The 25476-nt window shown below is 48.6% G+C and overlaps 1 protein-coding gene across 2 annotated transcripts in view; it reads right to left on the bottom strand.

Moving 5' to 3' along the window:
* LOC140718698 (aminopeptidase Ey-like) overlaps positions 1–25476 on the bottom strand; it is a 60448-nt gene that overhangs the window by 30824 nt on the left and 4148 nt on the right. For both annotated transcript variants that reach the window (XM_073032753.1, XM_073032754.1), the window contains exons 2-6: positions 14824–14966; positions 11992–12128; positions 6010–6136; positions 2148–2302; positions 1356–1469 (exon numbers count right to left, since the gene is read on the bottom strand). In XM_073032753.1, the coding sequence (XP_072888854.1) occupies positions 1356–1469; positions 2148–2302; positions 6010–6136; positions 11992–12128; positions 14824–14966 (676 nt within the window). The remainder of the gene's footprint in view (positions 1–1355; positions 1470–2147; positions 2303–6009; positions 6137–11991; positions 12129–14823; positions 14967–25476) is intronic.

The following is a 25476-nucleotide window of genomic DNA, read 5'->3' on the forward strand; positions in this document are numbered from 1 at the left end:
TTACCTCACTATTCCTCCTCAGCAATATTTATTTTCTAGGGATGGACAATAAATGCTGGCTTAGCTGGTGACACCCACATCCCATAAATGAAAAAAATTAAATATATTTATTTTGCACTACCCTTTATTTATTTTTTCTGTAACTTGCATTAATTTGTAATGTGTTACACTGTACTGCTGCCACAAAACAACAAATTTTACAACTACAGTACGTCCCTCATAACAAGCCTGATTCAGGTGGATGAATACAAGAACCCTTCTGACTGTGTGAGCTGGGTGTGATATAATGGATGCTGATTGGTCAGCAGGGATGTAGTGGGCTGAATGGCCCTCTGACTCTATAATCTGTGCCTTCATTTCTGTTTTTGGTTCTAGGAGAATTCAAGGTGACTTAGATAGGCTGGGTGAGTGGGCAGATACTTGGCAGATGACGTTTAATGTGAATAAGTGTGAGGTTATCCACTTTGGGAGTAAGAACAGGAAGGCAGATTATTATCTGAATGGTGTAGAGTTAGGTAAGGGAGAAATACAAAGAGATCTAGGAGTCCTTGTTCATCAGTCACTGAAGGTGAATGAGCAAGTGCAGCAGGCAGTGAAGAAGGCTAATGGAATGTTGGCCTTTATTACAAAGGGAATTGAGTACAAGAGCAAGGAAATCCTCTTGCATTTGTACAGAGCCCTGGTGAGACCACACCTGGAGTATTGTGTACAGTTTTGGTCTCCAGGGTTAAGGAAGGACATCCTGGCTGTAGAGGAAGTGCAGCATAGATTCACGAGGTTAATTCCTGGGATGTCTGGACTGTCTTACGCAGAGAGGTTAGAGAGACTGGGCTTGTACACGCTGGAATTAAGGAGATTGAGAGGGGATCTGATTGAAACATGTAAGATTATTAAGGGATTGGACAAGATAGAGGCAGGAAATATGTTCCAGATGCTGGGAGAGTCCAGTACCAGAGGGCATGGTTTGAGAATAAGGGGTAGGTCATTTAGGACAGAGTTAAGGAAAAACTTCTTCTCCCAGAGAGTTGTGGGGGTCTGGAATGCACTGCCTCGGAAGGTAGTGGAGGCCAGTTCTCTGGATGCTTTCAAGAAGGAGCTAGATAGGTATCTTATGGATAGGGGAATCAAGGGATATGGGGACAAGGCAGGAACCGGGTATTGATAGTAGTTGATCAGCCATGATCTCAGAATGGCGGTGCAGGCTCGAAGGGCCAAATGGTCTACTTCTGCACCTATTGTCTATTGTCTATGAAGGGTCTCAACCCGAAGTTATCGACTGCTTATTCCCCTCCATAGACGCTGACCGAACTGCCGAGTTCCTCCGGCATTTTGCAAGTGTTGACCAAACCACCTACTATGTTCCACGACGGTTCGGCGTAATTAGCTCCCAGATATTCAACGTATGTGGCAAAGCCTTCGTTCAGCCACAGGTCATTCCACCATTTAAGAGTCACAAGATTTCCAAACCACTGAAACAAAGGTTAAAATTAGTGAGTAAGAATTAGCAGAGCGATTCTGGAACAATCCGTACGCACCGTCCCTCAGACCAGAAGGTGGAGTCAGGATGGTGCTAAATTACACCTCCTTCGAGCTCATTTACAAAAACAGCTTAATTTCTACCTTTGGTGTGTCTCCTTTTGCCTTTCAGGGTGGACGGGGTTCTGTTGAGGAGTTACACTCAAACTCTGGTTCCTCACGGTGGTGGGACCTGCTCCTGGGGGCACACGGCCAGCTGCTTTTTGATGTGCCAAAGGCACGACCCAGGAGACAAGGGCCCCTTCGGGGTGCGGGGGTTCCGCAGCCGTGTGGACGGACTGATTCTAAACCGGTGCTGCTGACTGAGGTGTCGCGGGGGAGAATGGAACACCGGGAGCAGCGGATCAGCCGCCGGAGGTTCTGTACTCGGTGAGTCGCGCTCTCTCTCTCATTGGTGGGTGAGAGATCGTCACCAATTCTCAGGTCTCAGGACTCGGGGTGGGGGGGGCAAGCAGCTCAACAGTTTAACACCTTAAACCGGTGTTTTGTTATGCCCCCTCGCTGTGAAAGGGGGACACCCCTTTTTCCCTCATCAGGGAGCGAGAGCCTGTGCATGTTGGGTGGATGTTGTACTGCAGATCACAGTCTTCAGTGGGTTGACACGTTGGTACCTGGTGGGCAAGTTCATGTGCGACGACCGTCACCACACGCTCCTTGTTGCCGTTGGAAGACAGCAACGGGTCGTACAGCAGGGCTGTCTCCCGGTACGTGACCAGGCCCCAGTTCTCCATTGCACCAGCGTTGAAATCCGGGAGCGCAATCTGATCTGTTGGAACATCAAACAGCGAAGCTGGGTGTGAGGGGGTTAGCAATTCTCATTCCACTGACTGATACTCGGGACTCCGGGCTGCACCTGGAGTGAGCATTCAGGTCTGGCCACCCCGTTACAGGAAGAGTGCGGGGGCTTTGGGCAGGGAGCAAGATGCCACCCAGGTTGGAGAGCAATTGCGATAAGGACAGGTTGGAAAATCTCGACCTGGTTTCTGTGGAGTGGCTGAGGCAGAGAGAAGACCAGACGCAAGCTTATGAGAGGCACAGGTAGAGTAGAGAGCTGATATCTTTCTCCTCCAGGGTCAATATGTCTAACACCAGGGGCATGCATTTAAGGTGAGGGGGGTGGGTTCAAAGGAGATATTCGGGGCAAAGTTTTCCACAGAGTGCCTGGGGTAGTTGGGTAAGGTAGATACGAGAGGTGTGTTTAAAAGCCTCTCTGACAGGCACATGAAGAGCCATAGAGCATTACCACACACTCACAGAACTTTTAGTCTCTCTAGACCATGTTGACTTGTTATTCTGCTTTGTCCCATCTACCTTACCCAGATCACAACCCTCCATACCCCTCCCATCCATCTACTTCTCTCAAAGATTGACTTTGCCAGTGAGCATGTCCTTCTCAGGTTCCTCTTAAACATTTCACCTTTCACCCTTAACCCATAGTCTCTGGTTCTAATCTCATCCAACCTCAGTGGAGAAAAGCCTGCTTGCATTTACTCTATCTATCTATCTGTCATCATGGGATGCGTCATATGCCGCAGGTAACCATGGTCTCATTTGTTCTTGGTAAATTTTTCTACCAAACTGGTTTACCATTGCTGCTTCTGGGCAGTGCCTTTACAAGTCGGGTGAGATCCCCCCAGCCATTATCAATACTCTCAGAGATTATCTACCCGGCATCAGTGGCTGAATAACCAGGACTTGTGATATGATACGACCACCTTACACCTCCTTTGGTTGAGACGCATCTCCAGTCATCACCCCTATCTATACCCCACATGGTTTTGGACATCTCTATCAAATCTCCCCTCATTCTCCCACACTCTAGGGAATAAAGTCCTAACCTACACAACCTTTCCCAAAAACACGTCCTCAAGTCTGGGCAAAATCCTTCTGAATTTTCTCTGCACTCTTTCAATATTATTGATATCGTTCCTGTAGGTGGGTGATCAGAACAACACACAATTCTCCAGATTAGACCTTACATAATTTTAACATAACATCCCATCTTCTGTCAATAGTAGCCCGTTCTGATATATGAAAGTCATTCAGCCATTCTATAGGCATAGAATGGAGGGACATGGAGCATGGGTAGGCAGGAGGAATTAGTTTAATCAGACATTTACTTACTAATTCAACACAATATAACAGGCTGAAAGGCTTATTCCTGTGCTGTAGCAGTCTATCGTGTATACTTGTTATCTGGTACCTATCAATATTGACCCTACAGGATATTGACCATACCGTAAAACAGGATCCTAACGGGATATTAACCCTACGGTCAAACAGGATCCTAAAGGGAAATATTGACCCTACGGTCAAACAATATTCTAACAGAAAATTGACCCTACAGTCAAACAATATTCTAACAGAATATTGACCCTACAGTCAAACAATATTCTAACAGAAAATTGACCCTACAGTCAAACAGGATTCTAACGGGATATTCATCGACAACTATACCCACTAACTCATCCCTCCACACCTTCCACCATTACTTTATTACTTCCCCTCAAAATCAACTTGTGTTCAGATGCTCCTGTGCCCAGCATCACCTTACGTACAGACAATCTGTCTATGTACACAAGCATCATGTCTAATATTGTTTATTGTGCTCTTATTGAGGGGTGACACTGGGGGGAGTGGAACGAGGGTTGACACTGGGGGAGTGGAACGAGGGGTGACACTGGGGGGAGTGGAACGAGGGTTGACACTGGGGGAGTGGAACGAGGGTTGACACTGGGGGGAGTGGAATGAGGGGTGACACTGGGGGGAGTGGAACGAGGGTTGACACTGGGGGGAGTGGAACGAGGGTTGGAACTGGGGGAGTGGAATGAGGGTTGGCACTGGGGGAGTGGAACGAGGGCTGACACTGGTGGTAGTGGAACGAGGGGTGTTACTAGGGGAGTGGAATGAGGGGTGTCACTGGGATGGGAGGGGAACGAAGGGTGTCACTGGACGGAGGGAGAGTGGAACTGGCAGAAAGGAGTAAGTGTAAAACCAGTGATGTGAAATGGCCTCAGAGAGACATTCTCTCAATGCCCCTCCACCTTGCTACCCTCCCTGCACTTGTGAATACCCAAAATGCAGCCTTGAGCCTGTGGTTATTGCTGAGAAAAGGAAAGAACGCGGACTGGGGAGGGAGATGTCATTCTGTCACCGCAATTACTGACTCTGAAAACTCACTCATCTGCTTTACTTGCACACACCGATCGGCCTGTCACCACGCTGCTGTGAAGTCTGAGCGACAAAATGGCATTTTTATACAGAAAACACACACAAAATGCTGGTGGAACACAACAGGCCAGGCAGCATCTATAGGGAGAAGGGTCCTGACGAAGGGTCTCAGCCCAAAATGTCGACAGTGCTTCTCCTTATAGATGCTGCCTGGTCTGCTGTGTTCCACCAGCATTTTGTGTGTGTTGTTTGAATTTCCAGCATCTGCAGATTTCCTCGTGTTTGCTTTTTATACAGAAGTTCACAATTCAGATATTCAGCAATCGGTAACCTTGTGTATGTTCATCTTCCGTAACTGTGATCCATCACCAACTGCACTGCGATAGCCGAGGAATAATAGCCTATAGAACCCCCATGTTAAAGACCAGAAATACTTCAGACTACCCAACCAATAATCACTCCCAGTTCTTCACTGGTATCACTATCTTATCTCGGTCTGCTCCCTGGCTCCAGTCCCTTGCTGTGTAAAGGAAAGCTGTGATGCTGAGAGGCCCCTTTGCCCACACTGTTCGCACATTTTCTGTGAGAACTGTCCTTGGCTTGACATTACCTTAAACTCTGGTCCCCTGCTGTGGTCGGCCTACGAGACAGGATGGGAGCAGTACTTGCCCTCAGGGTATTGACTGTTTAATAGACAGTAGTAACCATATTTTAATTTGAGTGTACTCACTGTCTTGTTAATACTGAATGTCTGTACCTTGTGTATTTGTGATGTAAGTAAACTTTTATAACTTTGTTAAAAAAGGGAAACTATGTTCTTCAAAGACTTCTCTTGACTGGGTTGACTGCACACTATCTGTAGGCTGTCTTTGCCTGGACATCGTCTTAACCCTTGCCTTGCTGTGAACTCCACAGCTCCTGGGGCCTGCACAGGGCTTGTTTTCCAACAGTCAGTGCCGTAGGTGGAGAGTTCGGCCGGGGAATTGGGGGTGGAGCAGGCTGAACTTCAGGATAGCAAAGGCATTCCGCAAGCACGCGCCCAGCTCACAGCCTGCAGATGAGACCACACCTTGAGCAGCGACCTACATTGCAAGCTTCACTTGCTGCTTCGACCTTCTCTCCCCTCACCCTGGGCCTTGGTTTCAATTTACACCTCCTCCCCCTCATTCCAAATCCTGAATTTCAAACCCAGGCCTCAGAGTTTTTCATTTTGTCCCACGCTGTAATTAACCAACAGCTCAAATAACATTAAAGGCATTGCATTAAAAATATGCAAAGAATGCTCGATTGTGCAAACGATACCTGACTTCGGGAGTGGGTAGGGAACTTGGTAGTAAGATTCAAAAAATGTGAGGATTGGTCCAGTAACATTCAGAGCGTAAGAGCCCTGGTCTTCAGCGATCGCAGCCTTTCGAGCCCAAATACGGATCTAAAACATATCAAATGGTGGAAGAATAATGTGCTAGGTGTTTCGCTTCACAGCAAGTACCCTGTAAGCAGCATCAATCACAAAAGTAATGGGAAATTCCTTCAGAATGAACACCGAATCAACAGCACAGACTCTCACTCCATATATACAGCCTACAAAACTTCCCAATTATCAACACTTTTCAATCTGTTAACATTGAACAAATAATGCCAGCAGTGGCCAACAGCGTTTGGCTGCGTAGAAGCCCCGGTAGGTACCAGCCTCGCAAACGCATTCAGTGACCTCAGCAGGCGCAGATTGAAGGACCTTCGAATAAGGCTAACAACTTCGCAATCAAACTGACCAATGACTCTTCGAAGTGATCTTTCACCTTCTCCATTCCGCCACGGCTATCAATCATCTCACACTTGTAATAGGATGGGGCATGTGAGATGTATCCACTCAAAGCACAAAGCAAAGATGTATTGCCACACACTACGAGGTGAGTGGACGCAAAGTGCATATTTCATCTCACACTTCAGCTTGAGACCACGGACAATTTACTTGTATCGTGCACAAAGTTGCTCGCCATGAGCAAACATGAACAACTTGTGTTTTCAAAACCAGCTGCTTCACGAGAAATGTAAAGTTCCACTTTGCTGGGCTTTGTTAGTGATTTGTGATGGTGGTCAGAATTTATCCAAAACAGTCTATCAAAGCGCTGAGATTCCACGGCTGTCCTGTGAACGAATCGCAAGACTCACTACAGCATTGCCATTTCTGGAGAATCTCAGATGGAGACGAGAGGGTGTACAGGAGCAAGATATACCAGCTAGTGGAGTGGTGTCGCAGCAACAACCTGGCACTCAACGTCAGTAAGACGGAAGAGCTGGTTGTGGACCAGGAAAGGTAAGTCAAGGGAACACAAACCAATCCTCAGAGGGCTCAGAAGTGGAGAGAGAGAACAATTTCAAGTTTCTGGGAGTTGATATCCGAGGATCTAGCCTGGTCCCAACACATCAATGCAGCTATAAAAAAGGCAAGACAGCAACTATAGTTCATTAGGAATTTGAGCAGATTTAGTTTGTCACCCAAAACACTCAAACTTCTACAGATGTACCACAAAGGGCATTCGGACAGGCTGCATCACCGTCTGGTATGGGGCAGGAGGCGAGGGGGGGCTACTGCACAGGACCGAAGTAAGCCACAGAGTTGTAAACTTGGTCAGCTCCATCAGACACGCTAGCCTTCGGACATCTTTAGGGAGCAATGCCTCAAAAAGGTGGCGTCCATTATTAAGGACCTAACAACCCAGGACACGCCCTCTTCCCATTGTCACCATCAGGAAGGAGGTACAGAAGCCCAAAGGCACACACTCAGTGATTCAGGAACAGCTTCTTCTCCTCTACTGTCTGAATTCTGGGTGGACATTGAACCCATGAACACTACCTCACTAATATTCTCTCTTTTATCATGTATTGCAATGGTCTGCTGCCGCAAAATTAACAAATTTACATATGCCGGTGATATTAAACCTGGCCCAGCATCTGTTTGCTCAGGAGATCTCTCTGACGGTGCTGAGTACAAGAGGCAGGAAGTGCTGTGTGACACTTCGGTGAAGCTGAAGCTGTAGGAATGTGTTCAGTTCAGGTCACAGATGCAGGGAGGTTCACCGGAATGCTGCCTGGACTGGAGGTGGCAGGCTGTACGGAGAGGTTGATCAAACCCGGTTGTCTTCTCAGCCACAGGTGTAGAAGTTTATAGATTATAAGGATACATTGATGGGGTAGACAGTCGGTCTTTAACGCAAGGTTGAAATGTCAAATATCAGAGGGTGAGCATTAAGGTGAGAGGGAGAAAGTTTAAGCACAGGGAATGTGGTACTGGGGCGTTGCTGGAGACAGTCACCATCGTTATGTAACAGGCATTTAGAAAGGTGCATGAGCAGTGGGGAGATACAGAATGGATTAAGTTAGAATGGTGCTGGCACAGACATTGTGGGCTGAAGGGCCTGTTCATTTGCTGAAGCTGCTCTGTGTCCTAACAGAGATGAGAGTCAATATTCACTGTACTGAATTAGAGCTGATGGTTTCAGGTTACTGGCAGAGAGCAGGAATGAAAGGGAATGGCAAATTGTGTTCCTTCACAGTCACCAGGGATCTGTGGATCAAGGAGCAAGGGGTGGTGGAGGAATAGACGATTTGTGGGGGGGGGGGGTGAAGAGACTGGACCAATTCTGCCCCAACTGTCAGCATCATGTGATGAAAGTGAACCTAGTCTCGGTGAGACAGTAAAGAAATTAAACAAATCTGTTATTCATGTCTTCGCTAAAGGAAGAAAGAGCCACCAGATTTTTAAAAATACAACAAAAAAATTAACTTACAAACCCTGGTTGCCATAGAAAAAGAAATGAGACTGAAAGATGAAAAACCCTTCACACACAGCTGTCCTGCAAACCAACACTTTGAAGGAAGTGAGTGGTATAACTAACTGTTAGTTTCTAAAACTCTACAGAGGCCAGAACAGTTTGCACAGGTGGACAGCAGGCAAACTCACTATTTCAAAAAAGTTGGGAGAGAGAAAACAGAGAATTAGAATCCATCCCACATGACACCAGGAGGAAGAAAAATGCAGTACTCGATTCCTAATAAAATGGAGACAATGTCAGTGGGGATGGGAGCTGTTCCGGGAATCAGGGGATGGGTAAATTTGCAGCAGACACAGACATTGGAGTTGACAGAGAGGACAGTGGTCATGGGCTACAGATGCTCAATGATGGGCAGGTGGAATTTAGAGTCAGAAACAGGCCCTTCAGCCCATCCAGTCTGTGCTGAGCTATTTATCTGCCTAGTTCTATCCACCTACACCAGGATCATACCCTTCCCATTGATGTACCCATCCAAATTTCTCAAATGCTGCCATCAAACCTGTACCAGGAAAAAGCCATCTTTATCCCTCATCTGATAGACCAATCCTCAGCCTCAGGAAAACAGCAGTAGATGTGCTCACGGGTTCGGATTAGAAACGCACACGGGTTCGGATTAGAAACGCTCACGGGTTCGGATTAGAAACGCTCACGGGTTCCGATTAGAAACGCACACGGGTTCGGATTAGAAACGCTCACGGGTTCTGATTAGAAACGCACACGGGTTCTGATTAGAAACGCACACGGGTTCGGATTAGAAACGCTCACGGGTTCGAATTAGAAACGCTCACGGGTTCGGATTAGAAACGCACACGGGTTCGGATTAGAAACGCTCACGGGTTCGGATTAGAAACGCACACGGGTTCTGATTAGAAACGCTCACGGGTTCTGATTAGAAACGCACACGGGTTCTGATTAGAAACGCTCACGGGTTCGGATTAGAAACGCACACGGTTCGGATTAGAAACGCTCACGGGTTCGGATTAGAAACGTTCACGGGTTCTGATTAGAAACGCACACGGGTTCGGATTAGAAACGCACACAGTTCGGATTAGAAACGCTCACGGGTTCGGATTAGAAACGCACACGGGTTCTGATTAGAAACGCACACGGGTTCTGATTAGAAACGCTCACGGGTTCTGATTAGAAACGCACACGGGTTCTGATTAGAAACGCTCACGGGTTCTGATTAGAAACGCACACGGGTTCTGATTAGAAACGCACACGGGTTCGGATTAGAAACGCTCACGGGTTCGGATTAGAAACGCTCACGGGTTCGGATTAGAAACGCTCACGGGTTCGGATTAGAAACGCTCACGGGTTCTGATTAGAAACGCTCACGGGTTCGGATTAGAAACGCTCACGGGTTCTGATTAGAAACGCACACGGGTTCTGATTAGAAACGCTCACGGGTTCGGATTAGAAACGCTCACGGGTTCGGATTAGAAACGCTCACGGGTTCTGATTAGAAACGCACACGGGTTCGGATTAGAAACGCACACGGGTTCGGATTAGAAACGCTCACGGGTTCGGATTAGAAACGCTCACGGGTTCTGATTAGAAACGCACACGGGTTCTGATTAGAAACGCACACGGGTTCTGATTAGAAACGCTCACGGGTTCTGATTAGAAATGCACACGGGTTCGGATTAGAAACGCACACGGGTTCGGATTAGAAACGCTCACGGGTTCTGATTAGAAACGCACACGGGTTCGGATTAGAAACGCACACGGGTTCTGATTAGAAACGCTCACGGGTTCTGATTAGAAACGCACACGGGTTCGGATTAGAAACGCTCACGGGTTCGGATTAGAAACGCTCACGGATTCGGATTAGAAACGCACACGGGTTCGGATTAGAAACGCTCACGGGTTCTGATTAGAAACGCACACGGGTTCTGATTAGAAACGCTCACGGGTTCGGATTAGAAACGCTCACGGGTTCTGATTAGAAACGCACACGGGTTCTGATTAGAAACGCTCACGGGTTCTGATTAGAAACGCACACGGGTTTGGATTAGAAACGCACACGGGTTCTGATTAGAAACGCACACGGGTTCGGATTAGAAACGCACACGGGTTCTGATTAGAAACGCTCACGGGTTCTGATTAGAAACGCACACGGGTTCTGATTAGAAACGCACACGGGTTCGGATTAGAAACGCTCACGGGTTCTGATTAGAAACGCTCACGGGTTCTGATTAGAAATGCACACGGGTTCGGATTAGAAACGCTCACGGGTTCTGATTAGAAACGCACACGGGTTCTGATTAGAAACGCACACGCGTTCGGATTAGAAACGCTCACGGGTTCTGATTAGAAACGCACACGGGTTCTGATTAGAAACGCTCACGGGTTCTGATTAGAAACGCTCACGGGTTCGGATTAGAAACGCTCACGGGTTCTGATTAGAAACGCACACGGGTTCTGATTAGAAACGCACACGGGTTCGGATTAGAAACGCTCACGGGTTCTGATTAGAAACGCACACGGGTTCTGATTAGAAACGCACACGGGTTCGGATTAGAAACGCTCACGGGTTCTGATTAGAAATGCACACGGGTTCTGATTAGAAACGCTCACGGGTTCTGATTAGAAACGCACACGGGTTCTGATTAGAAACGCTCACGGGTTCTGATTAGAAACGCACACGGGTTTGGATTAGAAACGCACACGGGTTCTGATTAGAAACGCACACGGGTTCGGATTAGAAACGCACACGGGTTCTGATTAGAAACGCTCACGGGTTCTGATTAGAAACGCACACGGGTTCTGATTAGAAACGCACACGGGTTCGGATTAGAAACGCTCACGGGTTCTGATTAGAAACGCTCACGGGTTCTGATTAGAAATGCACACGGGTTCGGATTAGAAACGCTCACGGGTTCTGATTAGAAACGCACACGGGTTCTGATTAGAAACGCACACGGGTTCGGATTAGAAACGCTCACGGGTTCTGATTAGAAACGCACACGGGTTCTGATTAGAAACGCTCACGGGTTCTGATTAGAAACGCTCACGGGTTCGGATTAGAAACGCTCACGGGTTCTGATTAGAAACGCACACGGGTTCGGATTAGAAACGCACACGGGTTCGGATTAGAAACGCTCACGGGTTCTGATTAGAAACGCACACGGGTTCTGATTAGAAACGCACACGGGTTCGGATTAGAAACGCTCACGGGTTCTGATTAGAAATGCACACGGGTTCTGATTAGAAACGCTCACGGGTTCTGATTAGAAACGCACACGGGTTCTGATTAGAAACGCACACGGGTTTGGATTAGAAACGCACACGGGTTCTGATTAGAAACGCACACGGGTTCGGATTAGAAACGCACACGGGTTCGGATTAGAAACGCTCACGGGTTCTGATTAGAAACGCACACGGGTTCTGATTAGAAACGCTCACGGATTCTGATTAGAAACGCTCATGTGTTCTGATCCCTTACCAGAGTTCCATTTGAAATTTCCTCCACATTATCAAAGTCACAAACAATAAAAGCCAGAAGGTACGTGGACATCTTGTGAGTTGTTTCAAAGGAGACATTGTACCACTTGACCTTATCAATAATCATGGATGTATTTCCTGTAAAGGAAGAAAAGGCATTTAGTCCCGTCCTGAGAACGTTTCAACATTACACAAAGTGGAATAAACACAAAAATTACATCACCAGTCTCAGCTGGCATCTAAATAAAATCATTTGGTGCTAGAGGTAGAACAGGAACAGCAAGTCCTGATGAAGGGTCTCGGCCTGAAATGTCAACTGTTTATGACGTGCAGCCTGACCTGCTCAGTTCCTCCACCATCTGCAAAATCTCTTGGTTTAGAGACAATAACCAACTGATTACATACTGCTCATATTATTGTGTCCACCCCAAATCATTGTGAGACAGAACACAGAACAGGCCCTTCGGCCCATCACTGACTTTATTTTCCCAATTGCCCATAACCTTCTAAATCTTCCCAATCTGTCCAACGGTTTTTTAAAAGTTGTTATTGCTCCGGCTTCATATAACTTTTAGTTCAGATACAGGCTGTAATCATTAAACTCTGAAAACAAAGTACTCCATTGGGGTAAAGGCCTTGCCACCTTTGAGCACAGCTACATGGAGCATTGTGGTAGGAACAGCATTCAGAAGAGGGATCAGGGCACAGAAGAATCCACTACTACCCCTGTTGTGACGATGACTCATACCACTGCAGCAACGCCTTTTCCACTTCAAAAAGAAAACCGTCCTGCACAGATTTCTGGCCATTGTTGTCAGACGGTGAACCACCAGAAATGGGTTGTCTTACGACGAAAGGTTGATCAGGCTGGCTGGCCCTGGGCAACTCAGGAGAAATTTGATTTAAACACAGAAGTAGCTGAGGAGTTCATGGACAGAAGCACGCAGGGCATAAATAGCAGGAAAATTAAAGGTATGATCCTGGGAATAAAAGAGTTATCAATGAGGAGAGTTTGATGGCTCTGGGCCTGTACTTGCTGGGGGGGTGGGGTGTGGAAGAGGAAATAGCATTGATATTGAAAGGCCTAGAATAGAGTCGATGTGGAGAGGATGTTTCTTGTAGTGGGGGAGTCTAGGACCAGAGGGATGCCTGTCTGTCTGTGTATTTATTTATGTAGAGATACACTGCAGAACCAGCCCTTCCAGACACACCACACAGATATCAGATTTAACCCACGCCTAATCAGGACAGGTACCAATGACCAATCAACCTGTACGCCTTTGACTGTGGGAGGAAACCGGAGCACCCAGAGGAAACTCACACGGTCATGGGGAGAATGGACAAGGACAACAACGGGAACAGAAAGAGGAGGAATTTCTTTAGACAGAGGGTGCTAAATCCGTGGAATTCTTTGTGGAAGCTATGACACTGAGTATATTTAAAATGGAGGTTGACAGACTTTTGATTAGCTGGGATGTCAAAGGTCACAGGGAGAAGGCAGGTGAATGGGTTGAGAGGGATGATAAATCAGTTGTGATGGAATGGCAGAGCAGACTTGATGGGCTGAATGGCATTCATTTCCTATGTCTTATGGTCTCATGTTAATTAGCTTTTCGCAACAGCGGCAGTGTACAGTAGATTGCAAACATAGGTGGAAGTGCTGGACCCAAACTCGATTGCAAAGGTTTGGGTACACACATGGATGGGAGGGACAAGGCGGGTGCCGGTCCCAATGTAGGATGATGGGACTAGGTAGAATAGTTGAGAATGGACTAGATGGGCTGAAGGGCCTGTTTCTGCACTGCAGTGCGCTATGACTCTATGCTCACTATCCGCAGATGGACAACGTACTCCTCAGCCTCTCCCAGCAGAAGGAACGTTGTCCAGTAGGCAGTCCCACACAGATTCAGGCTTCACAACACCTTCCTGCTCCTATGGCCCAACGCAGTGGACAATTTTTACAGGAAGTACTTAACACCCAGGCCAAATAACATTTAAATACCGTGTTCATTGCTGCTCTTCACTGACAGGAATCTACATTGACAGGAAGCTGAAGGAAACACTGAAATAATGGTCACAGGGCAGGGCAGTTGCCCAAAGGCACATCGCAGACCAGTTCTGAGGCCTCCTTTGTCCAAGGTCCGAGATTGACCAGAGATCTTTCCTGATATTGATGACCCTTCCTGAGGTCCGAGATTGACCAGAGACCTTTCCTGATATTGATTACCCTTCCTGAGGTCCGAGATTGACCAGAGATCTTTCCTGATATTGATGACTCTTCCTGAGGTCCGAGATTGACCAGAGACCTTTCCTGATATTGATGACCCTTCCTGAGGTCCGAGATTGACCAAAGACCTTTCCTGATATTGATGACCCTTCCTGAGGTCCGAGATTGACCAAAGACCTTTCCTGATATTGATGACCCTTCCTGAGGTCCGAGATTGACCAAAGACCTTTCCTGATATTGATGACCCTTCCTGAAGTCCGAGATTGACCAAAGACCTTTCCTGATATTGATGACCCTTCCTGAGGTCTCAGGTTGACCAAAGACCTTTCTTTTGCCTGAGTCCCAAAACAACAGAAGACCCTTCCTGAGATTGGTGACCTTTTCTGACCCTTCCCAAGGTCCGAGATTGACCAAATACCCTTCCCAGCATCCTTTGCTCCAGCCAAATTTGCAAATTTGCTCTCTGCCCTACATTGATAAATATAGTACTGTTCAAAAGTCTCGGCCACCCCAGCTAGACGTGTATCTAAGACTTTTGCACAGTTTTGTGTGTCAATGCTAATACAGTTGTTTTTGACAGCCCCAGCTTCCTCTGTGCATGTTTACCAGTCATCGGCATGTTGGACAGAGCGGTGTGGTTTTCATCGTGCATCAGCCTGATGGCGAAGGTGGCTTTCATCGCAGGCTCGTCGAAGCAGGGAAAAGCTTTCCTCGCATCTGTTGGCTGCATCTGAGTGGTAGCGATGATCCTGTTGAACCAGTAGCAGACAAACAGTCAACACAACTAATGTCCCTCATTCTCCACCACATCCCTTTCCCAACCCTCACCTCACCCGGCCCGAACTCCACCCCTAACACTGACCCTCACCCGGCCCAATCTCCACCCCTCACACTGACCCTCGCCCCAGCCTGATCTCCACCCGTCACACTGACCCTCACCTGGCCCGATCTCCACCCGTCACACTGACCCTCACCCCGGCCCGATCTCCACCCGTCACACTGACCCTCACCTGGCCCGATCTCCACCCGTCACACTGACCCTCACCCCGGCCCGATCTCCACCCCTCACACTGACCCTCGCCCGGCCCGATCTCCACCCCTCACCCGGCCCGATCTCCACCCCTCACACTGACCCTCACCCCAGCCCGATCTCCACCCGTCACACTGACCCTCGCCCGGCCCGATCTCCACCCCTCACCCGGCCCGATCTCCACCCCTCACACTGACCCTCGCCCCAGCCCAATCTCCACCCCTCACACTGACCCTCACCCCGGCCCGATCTCCACCCCTCACATTGACCCTCACCCCGGCCCGATCTCCACCCCTCACCCCGGCCCGATCTCCACCCGTTACACTGACCCTCACCCCGGCCCGATCTCCACCCCTCACACTGACCCTCGCCCCGGCCCGATCTCCACCCGTCACACTGACCCTCGCCCCGGCCCGATCTCCACCCCTCACCCCGGCCCGATCTCCACCCGTCACACTGACCCTCACCCCGGCCCGATCTCCACCCCTCACACTGACCCTCGCCCCGGCCCGATCTCCACCCGTCACACTGACCCTCGCCCCGGCCCGATCTCCACCCCTCACACTGACCCTCACCCGGCCCCATCTCCACCCCTCACCCCGGCCCGATCTCCACCCCTCACACTGACCCTCACCCTGCCCGATCTCCACCCCTCACACTGACCCTCACCCTGCCCGATCTCCACCCCTCACACTGACCCTCACCCCAGCCCGATCTCCACCCCTCACACTGACCCTCGCCCCGGCCCGATCTCCACCCCTCACACTGACCCTCACCCCGGCCCGATCTCCACCCCTCACACTGACCCTCACCCCGGCCCGATCTCCACCCGTCACACTGACCCTCACCCCGGCCCGATCTCCACCCGTCACACTGACCCTCACCCTGGCCCAATCTCCACCCCTCACACTGACCCTCACCCCGGCCCGATCTCCACCCCTCACATTGACCCTCACCCCGGCCCGATCTCCACCCCTCACACTGACCCTCACCTGGCCCGATCTCCACCCCTCACACTGACCCTCACTGTGTCTCTCTCAGTAAAAGCGGGAGTCATTGGAATGCTGGAAATCAGAGGGTTGGTGTTTCTCATTTGTCACGCGTACATAGAAACGTACAATGCCATGCATCATTTGTATTGGTGAGAAACGGGCCTGAGTTTGTGCTGGCGGCAGCCCACAATTGTTACCAACACAGCCTGCCCACAACTTAACTCATACATTTTTGTGGGGGGGGGAAACCCGAGCTCCCAGAGGAAAACTATGTGGTCACGGGGTGAATGTACAAACTCCCGACAGTCAGTAGTGGCAGCCGAACTGCTATTATAAAGTGTTACACTAAACACTACACTAGCGTGTCGTCCTGCTCTCTCTCAATCTCAAAGTTCAGAATAAATTCATATTCAAGTACATATGCTATATGTCACCATATACGACCTGAGATTCATTTCTCTATGGGCATACTCAGCAAGTCTATAGATTAATAACTAAACAGGATCAATGAATGATCAACCAGAGTGCAGAAGACAACGAAGTGTGCAAATGCAAATATAAATAAATAGCAATAAATAACGAGAACATGACATAAAAGGATAAAGAATAATTACAGTGAGAGTGTTGCTTGTGGGATCGTCTCAGGGATGGGGCAAATGAGTGATTATCCCCTTTTGTTCACGAGCCTGATGTGTGAGGAGCAATAACTGTTCCTGAACCTGGTGGTGCAGGTCCTTGGGATCTTGTACCTTCTTCCTGATGACAGCAGCAAGAAGAGACATGGCCTGGGTGGTGGGGGTCCCTGTTGATGGACACTGCTTTCCTGTTTCATGTAACTGGGCTCAGTGGTGGGGGGGCTTTCCCTATGATGGACTACATAAACGCTGTAAAGTCAGAGCATTCCCTCAGTCACAAGTACATCCTTCCTTCCCTTGGATGGCCTGACCTTTCAAGTGTCTTTATGCTTGTAGCCACTTCCTCTTCAGTCAAAGGTTTTGCTTATTTTTGCCCTACATTTGTCAAGTGTATACAGGGAAACACAGGTCCCTCCAAACACCAGCACCTTGCAGTTTCCCACTACTTAAAAAATGCCCCCTGCTCAGTCCCTCCTGCAGTAGGCCATCTACTCCGAGTGGAACACCAGTGCGGGTGGTTCAATATCACCAGCCCATGTGCTTAGTCCCTGCTTTCTTACAGACCTGTATAGATTCAGCATGCTACCAAAAACTTTTGACAAAATTCTAGAGATGTACGGTATCCAAACTGGTAAAATCACGGCCTGGTATGGAAACATCGATACCCGTCAATAGAAAAGGGCCACAGGTTAACGAAGAGTTATTACCCTTACGAGCATGAACTGACGTGGATAACTTCACCACCCACAGCTCTGAACTGATTCTCTGATCCTACAGACTCAGTTTCAGGGACTCTTCACAAACTGAAGTTCCCAGTAGTCTTTCTGTATTTGCACAGTGTCTTTTTGACATTGTTTGATGGTCTTTGCATTAAAGTTTTGTAAATTCTATTGTATTTCTCTAAACAAAGTCAGAACAAGAAGGAAATCCACTCAGCCTCACTTCCTCATCTTTCAAAAAATTATCTATTTTCATATTTTGTTTATCCTGTAAATTGCCTGCAAGAAAGCAGCACATGGTAACGGATACACAGTTTGATAATAAATGCTGTGAACTTTGAGCCGGCTGAAGTCCATGAGGGAAGCTCACCCCCTACACCTGACGTCAGCAGCTCTGGCATCTGTCAGTCCGTGTTTCCAGGGCAGATGTAACAAGCCACATCTCACCGCACGGTACGGAGACTTCAGACAACACACACCCCTCTACGTCAGTGTTTCAGATAAAGCAAAATGCATCCCAACATGGTCTGGTCACTGCTCTGTGGCTCAACACCAGGAGGTCAAATCTGCCCAACACATCACCAGCACCAGCCAACCCACAATCAGGGACATGTGTGCAAGAAGGTGCTGGAAAAGGGCCAGTAACATCATGAAGGATCCCACCCACCCTGCTCATGGACTATTTGTCCCCCTTCCATCAGGGAGGAGGCTACATAGCATCCACACCAGGACCACCAGACTCAAAAACAGTTACTTTCCCCAAGTAGTAAGGCTGGTCCACAGCTCCACCCACCAACACACCCCAAACCACCACCATCATTGCCTGTTGGAGTCCCCTGTGCCTAGTGTTACTTTATGGACAATCAATCTGATGTATTTACATTTACCTTTTGTTTATTACTGTCTATTATCTAGAAAAAGTGGAGGGCTATATGTAACCCTAGGTAATTTCTAAAGGAAGAGCATGTTCGGCACAGTGTTGTGGACCGAAGGGCCTGTAACGTGCTGTAGGTTTTCTACATTTCTATTGCGTTCTTTACCCGAGTGGTTTTTCTGTGCTGCATCGGATCCAGAGTAGGAGCTTTTCACTCGTGTACTGGAAATGACATTAAAGAATCTAGACACGCCTGAGAGACAGAGCAGCTTTATCTGCCTGCTCGCCAGAGCAATCTTATAAACCAGTACACGCAGTGGCTACTTCAGTAGCTACCCCATAATACCTGCTCGTTAATGCAAATATTTCATCAGCCAATCACGTGGCAGCAACTCAATGCATAAAGGCACACAGACATGGTCAAGAGGTTCAGTTGTTGTTCAGACCAAACATCAGAATGGGGTAAAAATGTGATTGAAGTGACTTTGACCATGGAATGATTGTTGGTGCCAGACAGGGTGGTCTGAGTATCTCAGAAACTGCTGATCTCCTGGGATTTTCACACACAACAGTCGGTAGAGTTTACAGAGAATGGTGCGAAAAACAAAAGTACCCAGTGAGTGGCAATTCTGTGGGTGAAAGCACCTTGTTAATGAGAGAGGTCAGAGGAGAATGGCCAGACTGGTTCAAGCTGCTAAGGTTGAATAACCACACGTTACAACAGTGGCGTGCACAAGAGCATCTCTGAATGCAAAACACATCGAACCTTGAAGTGGACGGGCAACAGCAGCAGAAGACTGTGAACACACACTCAGAGACCACTTTATTAGGTACAGGAGGTAAATAATGGACTGCACGTTGAGGTAGTAGTGGAGGGAAAACAATAGAATACATAATGCTAAAAACAGAACAATACGAGGGGCATACAGTCCATTCCTCCCACCCTGCCTCTGCAGTCTCTGAGCCTACGGGTATATCCATGAGTTCCCTCCCTTCATCCCTTAGCTCAGCCCAGACTCCGACCTGCCTTGATTCGGCACGCAGCATGCTGGGATGTTCTCACCATATCACTGATACAGCTCGCGAACAACCGACCCCCAAAGCGTCTCTGCCTCCTCCCATCCCCCACCTCACTCTGACCCCTCGTCTTTCTTCTCCAGTCTGATGAGGTGTCTCAGTCTGAAATGTCAACTGTCCTCTTTCCCACAGGTGCTGCCTGGCCTGCTGAGTTCCTCCAGCATTTCGTGTAATTTGGATTTCCTGCATCTGCAGGTTTCCTCATCGCAGTGAAATGTGTCGTTTGGCCAAGTACCGACATAGTCTGAGGATGTGCTGGGGGCAGCCTGCAAATGTCGGCATGCTTCTGGTACCAACGTAACATGTTCAGAACTTTTTAACCCTATCCCATATGTCTTTGGACTGTGGGAGGAAATGAGAGCACCCGGAGGAAACCCACACAGTCACGGGGAGAACGTACAAACTCCTTACAGGCGGTGGAACCTGGGTCACTGACGCTGTAATAATGTTACACTAACTACTCCACGACCATATCAGCCATACCATACCAACCCAGTACATCACAGTCAAAGCTGTGTGCCCTAGTTTTATTGAACTAATTTCTCTGGCATCTTTTGTTTGGAAACCTTCCCTAAGTCATTCAGATAGTTATAAGCTCTACATGTTTGTCAAACATGACCTGTTAAATTCATGCCAATTCTGCCACTCACATTATTATGTCAAATACATGTCTACCTCTGCCTCTGTACTGATGCCCTGTCTTGTGATCGCAGGCTGACTGCTCTGTCATATTGGTCTTTTTTTGCACATCATCGGGTGTTTGTCAGGCCTTGTTTATGTATAGTTTTTCATTAATTCTAATGTATTTCTTTAATTTCCTGTAAACACATGGGATTCTGCACTTGATTTTTAAAACTTTACTTTAAGACTTTGTCCTAAAATCAGACGTCAGTGCATCAGCCGGTGAACAAAGTACTTCAGGGACCCCTGTCCTGCCCAAGCTTCTCAAACGTTGAAATTGAGTTTGCACCCACCACTTGTGCTGGAAGATTCCACACACTCACAACTCTCTGAGAGCAGAAGTTTCCCCTCAAGTTCCCATTAAACTTCTCACCTTTCACCCTTAACCCATGACCTCTGGTTGTAGTCCCACTCAACCTCAGTGGGAAAACCTGTTTGCAATTACCCTATCCAATACCCCTCATAATTTTGTATATTTCTATCAAATGTTCTCTCAATCTTCTACATTCTAAAGAATACAGTTCTAACCTATTCAATCTATCTTTATAACTCAGGTCCTTCAGACTCAGCAACATCCTTGCAAATTTTCTCAGCATTCTTTTAATCTTGCTTACACTTTCCTGTAGGTAGGTGACCAGAACTGCACACCATACTCCAAATTAGGCCTCACCAATGTCTTAGACAACTTCAACATAACATCCCATCTTCTGTTACTCAATACATCGATGTGTGACGCCACTTTCAATGAATAATTGCCAGAGTCCTTTGTTCTACCACACTCCTCAGTGCCCGACCGTTCACTGTGTGAGACCTACCCTGGTTGCAAAACCTTGCACTTGACCTATCACTTTCTGTGAGGAGTTTGTACCTTATCCCCAAGGTCGCGTCGATTTCCTCCAGCTGCTCTGGTTTTCTCCTACATTCGAAGACATATGGGTTAGTAGGCTAGTTGGTCACATGGCTGTAACTGGGCGAGACCAGAGGGTCAGCAGCATCCCAGCGGGCAGAGGGGTGGCCGCCATTTCAGGCGCATCAGGACAGAGAGTGGAGAGATGGAGATGGCCAGCAATGGAAGTCCTTTCAGAACAGGAGATCTGCTTCACTTCAACTTTCTATATGAGATTTTTTGGTAATACATCACAGAGATGGCCCCCCGGCCCTTTGAACCACACCACCCCAGCAATGCTCCCACAACCCCGATTTAACCCTAGCCGAATCATGGGACAATTTACAATGACCAATTAACCGACCCAGTACACCTCTGGACTGGGGGAGGAAACGGGAACTCCTGGAACCCACGCATTCCATGGGGAGGGTGTACAATTGAGCTCTGAACTCACAACATTCTCAGCAGTAATAGTGTCTCCCTAACCACTTCGTTGCCATGGCTGCCAGACTTGCTGAGTTCCTCCAGCATTTTGTGTGTTGCTCTGGATTTCCAGCATCTGCAGAACCTCATTTACATTTTCAAATTTAAATACAATTACACTTGAGCCCCTGCGGGCCCCACCGTTCCCAGAACCTCCCCACCATAGAGGCACACCCCTTCTCCAGGGACACTGAGGCATGAAGGGCAGCCAGTCAGTGATGCACCATCAATAACTCTAGGAGACTGGAAGTGAACGATAGGCTTTTATTAACTGTGAAAAGGGAGCACGACATCTCAGAGACTGAGGGAGGAGCAGTGCCCCAATCGCCTTTATACAGGGGTCTGTGGGAGGAGTCACAGGAGCAGTCAGCAGAGGGGCGTGCCCAGACAGGTATACATAGTTTACCACAGTCGGCTCAAGAAGAGCCCTCAACTGCCCTCTGGACCCATGAATGGCCAGTTTGGTCAGGCCCAGGAGCAGGTCTACGAGGGGCTCACCCAAACGGCCGTCATCCGTCCTCAATGGGTGACCAGTGATCAGGGACGTGAAGCTGATCTGCTGCCAGAACTGGAGGAGCCACTTCAGATACTCAGACAGGAGCTGCAACCTCTCACACTCCACATGGGCAGGGTACTGGCTCATCCCAGCCACAGGAAGGACAGCGGGACAGGGTGTCAGTGACCCAACTCAAGATCTGTGAATGTGCCCTATGCAACACCCTCCTTCCCAGTTCTCCCCCCTTCCAATCACTTACTTGGTTTAACCACTCCACTAAAAATGCCAAAAAACTCCAAGGCTCCTTGCCCCTTCCCCATTACAAAAACCCCAAGGCTCCTTGCCCCTTCCCCATTACAAAACCCCCCCCAAGGCTCCTTGCCCCTTCCCTATTACAAAAACCCCAAGGCTCCTTGCCCCTTCCCCATTACAAAACCCCCCCCAAGGCTCCTTGCCCCTTCCCCATTACAAAAACCCCAAGGCTCCTTGCCCCTTCCCCATTACAAAACCCCCCCCAAGGCTCCTTGCCCCTTCCCCATTACAAAAACCCCAAGGCTCCTTGCCCCTTCCCCATTACAAAACCCCCCCCAAGGCTCCTTGCCCCTTCCCCTTTACAAAAACCCCAAGGCTCCTTGCCCCTTCCCCATTACAAACCCCCCCCAAGGCTCCTTGCCCCTTCCCCATTACAAAATCCCCAAGGCTCCTTGCCCCTTCCCCATTACAAAAACCCCAAGGCTCCTTGCCCCTTCCCCATTACAATCATCTCCATTGCAGCTTGGTGTCAAGCTTCATTTTATTCTGTGGGATTCCTTTGAACAAGTTTCTGTAAAAGGTAACAACACATAAGTGCCATCATAAAGATTTCACCTAAAACTTTGTCAAACTTGCATAGATGTGTAGTGGAGAGAATACTGACTGGCTGCATCATATGGAAACACCAATTGCCTGGAATGGAAAATCCTACAAAAAGCAGTGGATACAGACTAGTCCTTCACAGGTAAAGCCCTCCCCACCACTGAGAATATTTACACAGAGCGCTGTCACAAGAGAACAACGTGAATCATCAAAGACCCCCAGCCCCATCCAGAGCACGCTCTAAAGTCAAGTCAAATCACTTTTTATTGTCATTTCGACCATAACTGCTGGTACAGTACGCAGTAAAAACGAGACAACGTTTTTCAGGACCATGATGCTACATGAAACAGTACAAAAACTACACTGAACTACGTGAAAACAACACAGAAAAAAAACTACACTAGACTATAGACCTACCCAGGACTGCATAAAGAGCACAAAACAGTGCAGGCATTACAATAAATAATAAACAAGACAATTGGCACAGTAGAGGGCAGTAAGTTGGTGTCAGTCCAGTCTCTGGGTATTGAGGAGTCTGATAGCTTGGGGGAAGAAACTGTTACATTGTCTGGTCGTGAGAGACCGAATGCTCCGGTGCCTTTTCCCAGATTGCGGGAGGGAGAAGAGTTTGTATGAGGGGTGCGTGGGGTCCTTCATAATGCTGTTTCCTTTGCGGATGCAGCGTGTAGTGTAAAAGTTCGTGATGGCAGGAAAAGAGACCTCAATGATCTTCTCAGCAGACCTCACTATCTGCTGCAGGGTCTTGCGATCCGAGATGGTGCAATTTCTGAACCAGGCAGTGATGCAGCTGCTCAGGATGCTCTCAATACAACCCCTGTAGCATGTGATGAGGATGGAGGGTGGGAGATGGACTTTCCTCAGCCTTCACAGAAAGTAGAGACGCTGCTGGGCTTTCTTTGCTATGGAGCTGGTGTTGAGGGACCAGGTGAGATTCTCCGCCAGGTGAACATCAAGAAATTTGGTGCTCTTTATGATCTCTACCGAGGAGCCGTCGATGTTCAGCGGGGAGTGGTCACTCCGTACTCCTGAAGTCAACAACCATCTCTTTTGTTTTGTTCACATTAAGAGACAGGTTGTTGGCTCTGCACCAGTCCATTAACCACTGCACCTCCTCTCTGTAAGCTGACTCGTTGTTCTTGCTGATGAGACCCACCACAGTCGTGTCATTGGTGAACTTGATGATGTGGTTCGAGCTGTGTGTTGCAGCACAGTCGTGGATCAGCAGAGTGAACAGCAGTGGACTGAGCACACAGCCCTGGGGAGCCCCCCGTGCTCAGTGTGATGGTGTTGGAGATGCTGCCTCTGATCTGGACTGACTGAGGTCTCCCAGTCAGGAAGTCTAGGATCCAGTTGCAGAGGGAGGTGTGATGAATGCTGAACTGAAGTCTATGAACAGCATTCGAACGTACATGTCTTTTTTGTCCAGGTGGGTTAGGGCCAGGTGGAGGGTGATGGCAATGGCGTCATCTGTTGAGCAGTTGGGACGGTACGCAAACTGCAGGAGGTCCATTGAGGGGGGCAGCAGGGTCTTGATATGCCTCCTGACGAGCCTCTCAACACTTCATGATGATGGATGTGAGTGCAACGGGACGGTAGTCATTGAGGCAGGATACTGAAGACTTCTTCAGCACGGGGATGATGGTGGCGGCCTTGATGCACGTTGGAACGATGGCGTTGCTCAGGGAGATGTTGAAGATGTCAGTGAGAACATCTGCTAGCTGGTCTGCACATCCTCTAAGCACTCTACCAGGAATATTGTCTGGTCCAGCAGCCTTCTGTGGGTTGACCCTGCACAGGATTCTCCTCACATCGGCCACGGTGAGACACAGCACCTGTTCATTTGGAGGAGGGGTGGACTTCCTCACCGCCACGTCATTTTCCACCTCAAACCGGGCGTAGAAGTTATACAGCGCATCTGAGAAGGAGGCATCACCAGTACAGGCAGGAGATGTTGCCCTGTAGTTGGTGATGTCCTGAATGCCCTTGCACATGCGCCTCGTGTCACCGCTGTCCTGGAAGTGGCTGTGGATTCGCTGGGCATGTGCACTCTTTGCCCCTCTGATGGCTCGGGACAGTTTGGCCCTTGCTGTTGTTAGGGCTGCCTTGTTGTTTGCTCTGAAAGTGGAGTCACGGGTCCTCAGCAGAGCATGCACCTCCGCTATCATCCATGGCTTATGGTTAGCACGTGTAGTGATGGTCTTGGACACAGTGAGGTCTGTTCTCATTGGGTAGGAGGTACAGGAGTCATAGGTCCCACACCACCAGGTTCAGGAACAGTTATTACCCCACAACCATCAGGTCCCACACCACCAGGTTCAGGAACAGTTATTACCCCTCAACCATCAGGTCCCACACCACCAGGTTCAGGAACAGTTATTACCCCACAACCATCAGGTCCCATACTACCAGGTTCAGAAACAGTTATTACCCCACAACCATCAGGTCCCATACCACCAGGTTCAGGAACAGTTATTACCCCACAACCATCAGGTCCCATACTACCAGGTTCA

Source organism: Hemitrygon akajei, chromosome 30 (genome assembly GCF_048418815.1).
Source record: "Hemitrygon akajei chromosome 30, sHemAka1.3, whole genome shotgun sequence".
NCBI classification, from domain to species: Eukaryota; Metazoa; Chordata; class Chondrichthyes; order Myliobatiformes; family Dasyatidae; genus Hemitrygon; species Hemitrygon akajei.